The sequence below is a fragment of the Nicotiana sylvestris genome, chromosome 8 (assembly GCF_000393655.2).
Source record: "Nicotiana sylvestris chromosome 8, ASM39365v2, whole genome shotgun sequence".
NCBI classification, from domain to species: Eukaryota; Viridiplantae; Streptophyta; class Magnoliopsida; order Solanales; family Solanaceae; genus Nicotiana; species Nicotiana sylvestris.
This window is the reverse complement of record NC_091064.1, coordinates 92,515,934-92,529,184: the sequence shown is the minus strand read 5'-3', so window position 1 is coordinate 92,529,184 and position 13,251 is coordinate 92,515,934. Positions and strand designations below refer to the sequence as shown.

Genomic DNA, 13,251 nt, shown 5'->3' with positions numbered 1-13,251 from the left:
TCCAACACAGATGAAACCGAAGCAGTAAATTTGGGGGACGCCGAGCCCATCAAGGAAACTCGCATCAGTATTCACTTATCGCTGACAGAGAAAGAGGAGTACATTCGTTTCTTAAAAGAGTATGATGACATTATCTCATGGTCATATGATGACATGACTGGGTTAAACACGTCCATAGTGGATCACAAGTTGCCTACCAATCCCATGTGTCCGCCGGAAGCAGAAACTCAAAAAAATCAAACCAGATATGAGCCTAAAAATCAAGGAGGAAGTTAGTAAGCAGATCAAATCCAAAGTCCTCGGGGTGGTCGAGTACCCAACCTGGTTAGCCATCATTGTGCTAGTTTCGAAGAAATATGGGAAAGTCAGAGTATGTGTTGACTATCGAGACTTAAACAGTACAAGTCCCAAGGACGACTTTCCACTGCCAAATATACACATCCTGATCGACAATTGCACCAAGCATGAACTCCAATCCTTTGTAGATTACTTCGCAGGTTATCACCAGATCTGGATGGATAAAGAAGACGCAGAGAAAATTGCTTTTATTACACTATGGGGGGTATACTACTACAAGATGATGCCATTTGGTCTAAAGAATGCTGTGGCTACTTACATGAGAGACATGACAACCATCTTTCATGATATGATACACAAAGAAATAGATGTGTATGTGGACAATGTCATTATCAAATCCAAGAGGGCCGCGGATGACATAGCAGACTTGAGAAAGTTCTTTGACAGGTTAAGGAGGTTCAACTTGAAACTGAACCCCGAAAAGTGTGCATTCTGGGTTCCTGCAGGAAAGCTATTGGGACTCATTATCAATTGTCGAGGGATCGAGCTGGACTTGTCTAAAGTTAAGGCTATTCAGGAGTTATCGCCGCCTATGAGCAAAAAGGACGTGATGAGCTTCCTAGGACGTCTCAACTATATCAGTCGCTTCATAGCACAGTCCACTGTTATATGTGAACCCATCTTCAAGATGCTGGGGAAAGATGCCGAAACAAGCTGGACCGAGGATTGTTAGAAAACTTTCGACAAAATTAAGGAGTACCTGTCTACACCATCAGTTTTGGTCCCGCCAGAACTAGGACAACCTTTGATACACTATCTATCTGTAATAGATGGAGCATTCAGATGTGTTATGGGAAAACATGATGAGACAGGGAGAAAGGAGCAAGCCATATACTACCTAAGTAAGAAATTCACACCTTATGAAGCACGATACTCTCTACTGGAATGCACATACTGTGCTTTGATGTCACGACCCGAATCAGAGGGCCGCGACGGGCACCCGGTGCTTTACTCAACCGAGTACCAACGTAACATATCTTTCTTATCATACTATCATGAGTAAATGAGCCAGAAAACCGGTCATGAGATAACAAGAATAAAACATAAGGGAATACTCAACATATGAAGACCCAAAATGATATACAAACTCATATATGTGACATACGGGCCTATAAGGCCGACATGACCATTTGTAAACTCAAAACATAGGACGACAAGGCCATACAAGTGTCCCTACACCTGACATCTATCTACAAGCCTCTAAGAGTACATAAAATCATAAATATCTGGACAGGGCCCCGCCATACCAATCAATATATATCCAAAGCATACTGACCAACTAGGCAACTCCGGAGCAAGTGGAGTGCACCAACACCTTCACTGAGCTGATAGCCTACTAGGAGGACTATCAACCTATCAATCGGGACCTGCGGGCATGACACACAGCATCCCCAGACAAAAGGGATGTCAGTACGAATAAAGTACCTAGTATGTAAGGCAGGAAAGCATAAACAAGAATAGTAATGTAAAGAGAGATAGAGGAGATACAACCTGTAACATCTGAGTGCCTCTGGGGGCTACTGACATGAAATGCATAATACATATATATACATGAACTTATTAAAAACATTCGCCTCTGTGGGCATCATCATCATCATATCGTACCCGGCCTCAAAGAGGACTCGGTAAAAACGTACCCAGCTATCATAAGGCTCGGTAGAATCGTACCCAGCCAAGTGGAGCTCGGTAAACCCAACTGATTAGTGGTTGCACAATAGGAGCCATACCCGTCCGACTATAGCGCAGCTCGGTAGAGTAAAATAGATACATATATATAATGCATGCTCGACCCATGGAATCACGTTCTAACCCTTTCGGAGTGATGTAAGGTCATTGCACCTTTGATTAACATTATGGACATCCCTACCATCAATATGAACCTTAGTGGGATTTAAGGATCATACACACTTGTTTAGAATAACTTTATAAGGAAAGAACAACATGGACAACCTTAGTTTCTAGGAGTAGATCCGTTATGAATTAGCGTACCGTTTATGTTCATGTCACTTTAGATCATGCCAAAAGAAAGAAGTAAGTGCCTTAACATACCTTGTATATTCTTCCCAACCTCAAGCTATGCAATTTCACGGCTCCTTAGTCTACAATAAGAGAAATGACACTCTCGTTATCGTTTAAGCGTCGTAACTATTATGTATCGACCACAACCTATTTTACAATGAAACGGACAGAACCTCCCCTATATATATGAATTCACACTAGTCAAAACAATCACAAACAGCCCAACATACCCCTATCACTTCATACACAACACGACAACCATAATAGTGTCAACCAACCCGAAAATGTTACGACGAACGACCAACAAACAACCTTGTCATTATGTGGTGTTTCTCCACAACCTTCCTCCTCTCAACTCCATAAAAATATTAGTAAAAGAGACAACCCAATACCAACACGAAACAGCCCAAAAATATTCCCACAAGTTCATCAACTCAAAAATAATTTTTCAGTTTACTTAAACACGTTTCGACTTGTCTTTTCTTTCAAATTGGGAAATACAACCAAAAGTACATCATTATACCTCTTATCCAATAAACCAGCCATGAATTCAACTTAAAAATAAGTTTACAACCAGCCAACCATTACACAAGAACAAACAACATACCATTCTTTCGAAACTAGCTAGGTCTATTCTTTACGATCGAGTTACAACTCGCAAACGCATAGATAATGGAAGGAGAAGCATAAACTTACCTTGTACTGAGTATAACCCACGAAATCTGGTCCTTTTTCATCAAAAATAAGTTCCTCAACACGGCTATAAAGGAGAAAGAGAAACTAGCAAGCTGTCCGGACTTTTCAGCACTAGAATCGCGTCGTAACACCCGGAATACCCTAGGTTTTGTGTGGGATTTTTGGGAGGAGTTGAAGGGGTTCAATTAGGTTTTCTTGGTCTGAAAGATAGGTGAAATAACTGAGTTTATAATCCCTTAAAAGTCCCCTCTTGACCGACTTAGTTGAGGCCTCTCTTTTTGGCAAGTAGGTGATGCACCTACTTGTCACCTACTAGCTGCGCGGTCTCGCGAAAATGCGAATATCTCTATACTCCGAGATCGTATTGATAAACGGTTTAATAAGTTTAAAACTAGACTCATAGATATTCCATTTCATATGTAGATCATCCCTTGATTCAAAGTATGTTGGGATAAAAGCTCAGCAACATTTAACCTAAGTTTCAACTCATTCTTGAATGTATCTTGTGATGACCTTTTCCAACTTTTATTCCACAACTTGCTCGACTTAAAAACATATCACACGATCATCATACGACTAAACTAACTCATAACATAACCTCATCATAATGTTAATCACCCTTGTCTCACCCCAAAAGTATAGGTTATAATATTCCAAACTTGTAGACATTCGACGAAACTTATTTTCTTTAATTCATTTAGCGCCTAAGCTTTCCAACCCTTTTGGTACTCGTTATTTATGATCATAAAGATTTGTAACCTCCATTATAAAAGGATTAACTTAATTTACGTACTTTCAAAGTTGATCTCATTTCTTAGCTTACATCAATTGACTTACGGATACTCTAACATACGAAAACATAGGGTGTAACATCATTCACCCTTTTGGAACATTCGTCCTCGAATGTTGATTGATCCACTTATCATTTTCATAACCCATAGCTCTTGTGAACACTTTAATACTCTTCTAGCCATGTAGGCAACTGTTCTTTGAATAAATTCAAAGTCTAGGGTATTCCCCCTTTAGTACTCCTTCTCATATCACGTCTTGTGGTCGGACCCCTTCCAATCTCGTAACTATTGCTCTTTTTTGTCATGTAGCATGTACGACTTTTTCCTTGTATGTGCGCCTATGCGACTCTTTTTTTTCCTCCAGCTTTTATCCAATATCTTGGTAGCACGTTGTAAATGTATACAAAGCTTGATATGTTGTCCGTCTGGGCATCCATGGGTATACTGAAGTTCTTCACTCGGTACTTTGTTAAACTTACGACTTTTGCTATATCTTGTTTCATAGCCTCAGTTATCTATGCTTATGGATTTAATACAACTAGGTAGGTCATATTATACAATAACTCTTACTTCGGTTTACTATTACCGAGGTCTGCCACCCAACTCCAGGTTACTCTCTCACCGCTTATCCTATATGTATAATCCTTATTACTGTTCATCTAAAGAATGACATCATAATCTCCTCTCATACTTTGGAATCTTTATCCATCTATTATTGATTTACCTTAATGTTAATCTATAATCCACCACTGATAACTTGAAACCTCTTACGTAATACATTGCCACAAGTCTCACGTCTCATCGGGGAACATTTGAAGTGGTTTTCCTAATCCACCTAGGGACAATACTATACTTCAATAACCGTATTTCATAGCATCCCAATGTGATTCGTCTTATGGGGGTATCCTAGTCCCGTGCCATCCATGAAATCTCTTCTCTTTGAATCATTACTCAAATGAAGGCCTATATATCATCCTTTTATAATTTGCCACTATTACACCCTTACATTATGACCAGAGGAGCATTCCATCTATTCTAAATGCTCCTAGTCTTAGACTCCTCCGTGTTAATTCAAGCTATACTGAGCCTTTTATAACATATATAAACCATCAGCTCTCTTGTTTGATGGGATTAATACCGAGGTCTTACCTATTCTTATTAGCTTCTAACTCACCTTTTCTCACCCTTACTCACATCTACCCAAAATCTTTTCACTCTACTATACTTTCTCTTGCGACCTACACATATTTATTTATTCTACTCAGAACCTTCCTTTAACTTGCTAGCACCTTAGATTCCCTTTTGCGCATTCTCAGCTGTCTTTAAATGTAAATAATTACTTTTTCTGGTCGTTCTGCCACTTGCTACATGGATACTTGGCTTATCATAGTGCCCACGAATACTGGAATTCCTTGTAACTCGTATGCTCTCAAGTATCACCTTTGATGTTTTTTTTCCTGTTCATTAGCCATGATAGGTGCCACTTTCTTATGGAGTGCATGCAATATTATAGTGAGACTGCTGTTACAAGATCAAAGATCATTTCCTTTTTAGGTCACTATGCTTAGGTAGAAACCTTCTTCCTTATTTCCTCAGCTAGTCTTTCGTGGTAGTACTTAGGAGACCTTTTGGATCTTGTAAAGTTGTGATCTTGTTATACTGTATACTCGAAGGAATTTTTTGATATTCTTACTTGCCTACAAACATCCTTACTTACATACCTCCGTGCCGTTGTGCTCGTAGGATTACTTGTAAAATCATATTTTGATTATCTCCTTAGTGGCACCCTCCATTATTCCCGTAATACTTATACAATACCTTTAAATACCCCAACTCCTATTTGAGCATTTCTCAAGGTTTATGATGTCATATTTGCGAGACTGAATTCACTATATTAGGATTCACTACGTTTATCTTGCATGATCTGTTGACTCGTCTATAACCTCCTGTTTAGCCATAACTGGGCTCTTCCTTAATCAAATCCCAAATACTCGTTGGCCTATCCTCACATTAATTTTCCGCGTAATCTTTCTTGGGTTATTTCCTTTGTTTTAACTTACCTCATGCACTGGCCTCTGATCTATCAATGACATTTTGGGTAGGAACCCATACTTCCTTTCCTTGATGTCGTGTTTGTGTAATGCACTGATATCGTAGCATATCTGTAGGCTTTGAATAAGTACAATCTCATCCTTTTTTCACATTACCGCATTATTCTTCTACCACTCCATGATTAGTAGAACAACTAAATTTTGACTTCATGCCATATCACTCCATATTTCCCCCTTTACAGGAGTACTAAGAGCTGGAGCTACGACGATCTACCTATAGATATTTTACCTCTATATATTTGACGTCTTTTCACATCATCGATTACCCTTACTCGCCTTGTGGTAATGCTTTTTGTACCAAGGATAGTAAAATTCCTTGCTCGCGAGGATGACACTTAGTGTAACTAGCGCACATAGTCCCTTAAGCTTAACTTTGCTCATATTGCTTGCTTTAGGGAAGCGACTTCCTGAATGACCATTAAAGGGCATTCTTTTGTCATCCATTCTATTATTGCCGAAACACAACCTCTGAAATTCTCATGATGCCAACTATTATCATATCATTTAGTCCCTAGTTCACGTTTAGTTTATCTTGTTTACCAGCCCATACTGATTTCTACTACTCTAGGGTATATCTTTTCCTGCTGGTAATCGCGTTAGAGTTGCGAACTTATTTCTCGAAAAGAAGATATGAATTTATGGCCTATACTCCTTTGTTGTTTGAAGGCCTGTCACCTCTCATCATTTTCTTTCACTTAACTATAGACTCCATAATTCTGTCATTTTCATCATCATTTTTTTTCCACTGTTGTCATCCATGTGGACATCTTACTCATAATTATTCATTAACTCTATTCTTATTTTCCTACTAACATTTATGTCTATCACTTTATTCTGAAAACATCAACAAGACATTCTTTTGCTTTTAGCTCCCCTTGCTTCATCTCACTGGCTCTTTGGGATGCCTAAAATTCTCTCTCCTAGGGACATGAGCCATGCTAAGGTAATATTTATCCCGTCAAGGCTTCCAGTGGCTATCTTTATAGTACTCATATCTAGCTGTACTATTTTAGAGTGCGCCATCTGGGTATCGCACAAGGAGATTTATTAGCATATTTGCATTATCCTTCAGAAATTGTCAACTAACACAAACAATCAATTCACCATTATGGGTTATCCTAACCCATACCGGATCCTGATATCTCGTCCTTTTCTTAATCTACACATGTTATCCCCCAATAGGGTATAACTGATATGGGTATGGTCAATTATACATACCTCTGTTATTGTTGAAGGTAACTTACAATGCTTATATTTTTCTGCCGGAGATGAAAATACCAATAATCTTTATTAACTAGGTGCCTTGTACCCTTCCCATCTTGCTCCTTTTACTTGTTGAAGCTTGTATCTATCTTTTGAATCTTTTGTTGCCTTTAGGGGTGGATATATATTCTTTGTCTTAAGGCTCCTTATCGAGAAGCTTACACTTCTTAATACACACATGATCTACTGAAGACCTTATATTTACCCATCATATGCATCATGCAAAAACGAGCTACTCTAACTCAACTCTTTCACAGCCACATACAATTTTTTACCAACAATCTTCTTAATTTTAGGTATCGTTGTATTACGACTAAAGTCGAATTTAGGAGTTTGAATTCTTACATTAGAGCTCTACCACACGATCTAGAATAAGAAGAAAGAGTGACAGTCCTAAATGCCCTGTAGCCTCCTGCTTATAAGTGTGGTGCACTACACACCCATAAACAAGACTCTACTAGACACGGCTTGTAGAATCCCTAGGACAGAACTGCTCTGATACCACTTTTATCACGACCCGAATCAGAGGGCCGCGACAGGCACCCGGTGCTTTACTCAACCGAGTACCAACGTAACATATCTTTCTTATCATACTATTATGAGTAAATGAGCCAGAAAACCGGTCATGAGATAACAAGAATAAAACATAAGGGAATACTCAACATATGAAGACCCAAAATGATATACAAATTTATATATGTGACATAAGGGCCTATAAGGCCGACATGACCATTTGTAAACTCAAAACATAGGCCGACAAGGCCATACAAGTGTCCTTACACCTGACATCTGTCTACAAGCCTCTAAGAGTATATAAAATCATAAAGATCGGGACAGGGCCCCGCCATACCAATCAATATATATCCAAAGCATACTGACCAACTAGGCAACTCCGGAGCAAGTGGAGTGCACCAACACCTTCAGCGAGCTGATAGACTACTAGGAGGACTGTCAACCTATCAATCGGGACCTGCGGGCATGACACGCAACATCTCCAGGCAAAAGGGATGTCAGTACGAATAAAGTACTGAGTATGTAAGGCAGGAAAGCATAAACAAGAATAGTAATGTAAAGAGAGATAGAGGAGATACAACCTGTAACATCTGAGTTCCTCTGGGGGCTACTGACATAAAATGCATAATACATATCTATACATGAACTTTTTAAAAACATTCGCCTCTATGGGCATCATCATCATCATATCGTATCCGACCTCAAAGAGGACTCAGTAAAAACGTACCCAGCCATCATAAGGCTCGGTAGAATCGTACCCGGCCACGTGGAGCTCGGTAAACCCAACTGATCAGTGTTTTCATAATAGGTGCCATACCCGACCGACTATAGCGCGGCTCGGTAGAGTAAAATAGATACATATATATAATGCATGCTCGACTCATGGAATCACGTTCTAACCCTTTCGGAGTGATGTAAGGTCATTGCACCTTCGATTAACATTATGGACATCCCTACCATCAATATGAACCTTAGTGGGATTTAAGGATCATACACACTTGTTTAGAATAACTTTATAAGGAAAGAACAACATGGACAACCTTAGTTTCTAGGAGTAGATCCGTTATGAATTAGCGTACCGTTTATGTTCATGTCACTTTAGATCATGCCAAAAGAAAGAAGTAAGTGCCTTAACATACCTTGTATATTCTTCCCAACCTCAAGCTATGCAATTTCACGGCTCCTTAGTCTACAATAAGAGAAATGACACTCTCGTTATCGTTTAAGCGTCGTAACTATTATGTATCGACCACAACCTATTTTACAATGAAACGGACAGAACCTCCCCTATATATATGACTTCACACTAGTCAAAACAATCACAAACAGCCCAACATACCCCTATCACTTCATACACAACACGACAACCATAATAGTGTCCACCAACCCGAAAATGTTACGACAAACGACCAACAAACAACCTTGTCATTATGTGGTGTTTCTCCGCAACCTTCCTCCTATCAACTCCATAAAAATATTAGTAAAAGAGACAACCCAATACCAATACAAAACAGCCCAAAAATATTCCCACAAGTTCATCAACTAAAAAATAATTTTTCAGTTTACTTATATACGTTTCGACTTGTCTTTTCTTTCAAATTGGGAAATACAACCAAAAGTACATCATTATACCTCTTATCCAATAAACCGGCCATGAATTCAACTTAGAAATAAGTTTACAACCATCCAACCATTACACAAGAACAAACAACATACCATTCTTTCGAAACTAGCTAGGTCTATTCTTTACGATCGAGTTACAACTCGCAAACGCATAGATAATGGAAGGAGAAGCATAAACTTACCTTGTACTGAGTATAACCCACGAAACCTGGTCCTTTTTCATCAAAAATAAGTTACTCAACACGGCTACAAGAAGGAGAAAGAGAAACTAGCAAGCTGTGCGGACTGTTCAGCACTAGAATCGCGTCGTAACACCCGGAATACCCTAGAGTTTGTGTGGGATTTTTGGGGAGGAGTTGCAGGGGTTCAATTAGGTTTTATTGGTCTGAAAGATAGGTGAAATAACTGAGTTTATAATCCCTTAAAATTACCCTCTTGACCGACTTATTTGAGGCCTCTGTTTTTGGCAATTAGGTGATGCACCTACTTGTCACCTACTAGCTGCGCGGTCTCGCGAAAATGCGAATATCTCTATACTCTGAGATCGTATTGATAAACGGTTTAATGAGTTGAAAAATGGACTCATAGATATTCCATTTCATATGTATATCATCCCTTGATTCAAAGCATGTTGGGATAAAATATCAGCTACATTTAATTTAAGTTTCAACTCATTCTTGAATGTAACTTGTGATGACCTTTTCCAACTTTTGTTCCACAACTTGCTTGACTTAAAAACATATCACACGACCATCATACGACTGAACTAACTCATAACATAACCTCATCATAATGTTAATCACCCTTGTCTCACCCCAAAAGTATAGGTTATAACATTCCAAACTTGTCGATATTCGACGAAACTTATTTTCTTTAATTCATTTAGCGCCTAAGCTTTCCAACCCTTTTGGTACTCGTTATTCACGATTATAAAGATTTGTAACCTCCATTATAAAAGGATTAACCTACTTTGCGTACTTTCAAAGTTGATCTCATTTCTGAGCTTACATCAATTGACTTACGGATACTCTAACATACGAAAATATAGGGTTTAACATTTGACCTGGTCGACCTAGAAGTTGAGGCATTACTTCTGTGCCTATACCACATACCTCATATCCAGGATGGACCCTTTGAAGTACATAATTCAGAAACCCATGCCAACTGGGAAGTTAGCCAAGTGGCAGATACTGTTGAGTGAGTTCGATATCGTCTACGTAACTCAAAAGGCAGTCAAAGGACAAGCATTGACAGACCATCTTGCTGAAAATCTGGTGGGAGGAGAATATGAACCCCTCAAAATGTATTTTCCTAATGAAGAGGTGTCATTCTTAGGAGAGGACATTACCGAAGCATACGACGATTGGAGGATGTTCTTCGATGGAGATGCAAATTTCAAAGGAGCGGGCATTGGAGTGGTTTTGGTATCAGAAATAGGTCAACATTATCCGGTTTCTGCTAAACTCAGATTTCCCTGCACCAACAACATGTAAGAGTATGAATCTTGCATACCAAGGCTCAGCATGGTAATCTACATGAATATTTAGGAGCTGCTGGTAATAGGTGATTCAGATTTGCTTGTGCACTAGGTACAAGGAGAGTGGGCCACCAAGAATTCCAAGATATTGCCATATTTGCACCATGCACAGGAACTGAGAAAGAGGTTCACAAAGATAGAGTTTAGGCATGTGCCCATTATTCAGAATGAGTTTGCCGATGCATGGGACAACTTGTCATATATGATACAACATCCGGACAAGAATTTCATTAATCCCATTCCAGTGAGAATTCATAATCAGCCCGCGTATTGTGCCCACATTAAAGAAGAAACAGATGGAAAACCTTGGTTCCATGACATCAAAGAGTATTTGGCAAAAGGAGAATATCCGGAGCATGCAAACCACACACAGAAATGGACACTTTGGAGATTGTCCAATCACTTTTTCCACGGTGGAGGAAAATTGTATAGAAGAACTCCTAATTTGGGATTGCTAAGATGTGTCGACGCAAAAGAGGCTTCTAAGCTACTTGAGGAGATACATGATGGGACATATGACCCACATATGAATGGTTTTGTCCTGGCCAAGAAGATACTTAGGGTCGATTACTTTTGGATGACTAGGGAGACAGATTGCATCCAGTATGTCCGCAAATGCTACCAATGTCAAGTGCATGCCGATATGATAAAAGTCGCCGCTGAATGAGCTCAATGCGACAAGCTCACCTTGGCCGTTCGCCACCTGGGGAATGGATGTCATCGGTCCTATCGAGCCCACCGCTTTAAACGGGCACATGTTTATTCTAGTAGCCATTGACTATTTCTCAAAATGGGTAGATGTTGCATCCTACAAAGCTGTAACCAAGAAAGTCATCGTAGACTTTGTCAAAGATCGTATTGTTTGCTGATTCGGAGTTCCCGAGTCTATTGTCACTAATAATGCTGCCAATCTCAATAGTGATCTGATGAAAGCCATGTGTGAGACTTTCAAAATCAAGCACAAGAATTCCACAACCTATAGACCTCAGATGAATTGAGCCGTAGAAGCCGCCAACAAAAACATCAAGAAGATACTAAGGAAGATGGTAGAAAACCACAAGTAATGTCACGAGAAACTACCCTTTGCTTTGTTGGGATACCGCACTACAGTTCACACATCAACCGGGGTGACTCCCTACATGCTGGTTTATGGTACTGAAGTTGTCATACCAGCCGAGGTAGAGGTTCCTTCTTTAAGGATTATATAGGAAGCCGAACTCAGCGATGCAGAATGGATAAGGAGACGCTATGAGCAATTGGACCTTATAGATGGAAAAAAGAGGAACGCAGTATGTCACGGTCAGCTTTACCAGAATAGAATGTCCAGAGCTTTCAACAAAAGGGTCAAACCAAGATAGTTTGCACCAGGATAGCTGGCACTGAAGAAGATCTTCCCACATCAAGATGAAGATTCTCTCCCAATTGGCAATGTCCTTATATGGTTCACAAGGTGCTAACAGGAGGAGCACTCATACTTGCAAAAATGGACGGAGAAGTCTGGCCAAAACCAATCAATTCAGACGTAGTCAAAAGATATTATGCTTAGATGTTTCACATTCACATCATGTAATTGAACTACGCTTGACCTGATTCCCATTTAAGAGGGGATACGTAGGCAGCCCTGTGGGTTCGGTCATATCATAATAAAATTTTCATTTCCCCCAAGATCAGAAATTGGGGCAGAATTTTGAGGAGGACCCTTGAATTCCAGAGCAAGTTCAGCCAACGCTATTGCATGCCAGAAAATCAGAAACTGGTTAAGAAACTGGGGCAGAATTTTGAGAAGGATTCTCAAAATTCTGAAGATGGATCAACAAGTTTTGTTACTCGCAAATGACCGAAGGATCATCCACCAAACTGGGGCAGAATTGAGGAGGACCCTCAATATTCTAACACGAGAAAGCTGCAATGTCTCTGAAATGTGTTACAGTCACTAGTTCATCCAAAATTACTTGATATTTCAATATGTTTCTAAAATAACTCTATTTTTTTTTATCAATAATTGCATATTTTCAAAACTATATTTCCATAACAGCCAGGTGTTACCCAGGGAAACTCAAACAAGACCTCTAGAACGGAGCAAAGCAAGGCCAACGGACAAAGGCATGAACCAACCTCTCCTTCACAAAACTTACAATTTTTCATTGAACTCAGGCACATCTGACGTAGCAATAAAATTCGCAAATATATACACGTAACAAAATCACTATCAATCAGGACACCAGACACTGAATGTATCCCTAGCTAAGAAACATTCTACTTTTCTATCTGCTCTTTGCATGGGACTAAGCCTTGTCCCGCATCTTGCATGAGGCTAAGCCCTACCTCCATTTAGCATAAG

The 13,251-nt window shown here is 39.5% G+C and overlaps 1 protein-coding gene across 1 annotated transcript; it reads left to right on the top strand.

Annotated features, from left to right (window-relative positions):
- The first annotated feature begins 514 nt into the window (after positions 1 to 514).
- Positions 515 to 11,577, top strand: LOC138875382 (uncharacterized). Its single transcript, XM_070154208.1, has 3 exons — positions 515 to 1,025; positions 6,844 to 6,917; positions 10,963 to 11,577. Exons 1-3 carry the CDS (start codon positions 515 to 517, stop codon positions 11,575 to 11,577), a joined length of 1,200 nt encoding a protein of 399 aa, XP_070010309.1.
- The last annotated feature ends 1,674 nt before the right edge of the window (positions 11,578 to 13,251 follow it).

What these genes read in the sequence shown, in the direction of transcription:
- LOC138875382 (XM_070154208.1), top strand. Translation starts at nt 515, where the DNA reads ATGGATAAAGAAGACGCAGAGAAAATTGCTTTTATTACACTATGGGGG. An exon ending in AACAAGCTGGACCGAGGATT is followed by an intron (nt 1,026 to 6,843) that starts GTTAGAAAACTT and finishes TTTTGCTTTTAG; the next exon opens with CTCCCCTTGCTTCATCTCAC. An exon ending in GGGACATGAGCCATGCTAAG is followed by an intron (nt 6,918 to 10,962) that starts GTAATATTTATC and finishes CTTGTGCACTAG; the next exon opens with GTACAAGGAGAGTGGGCCAC.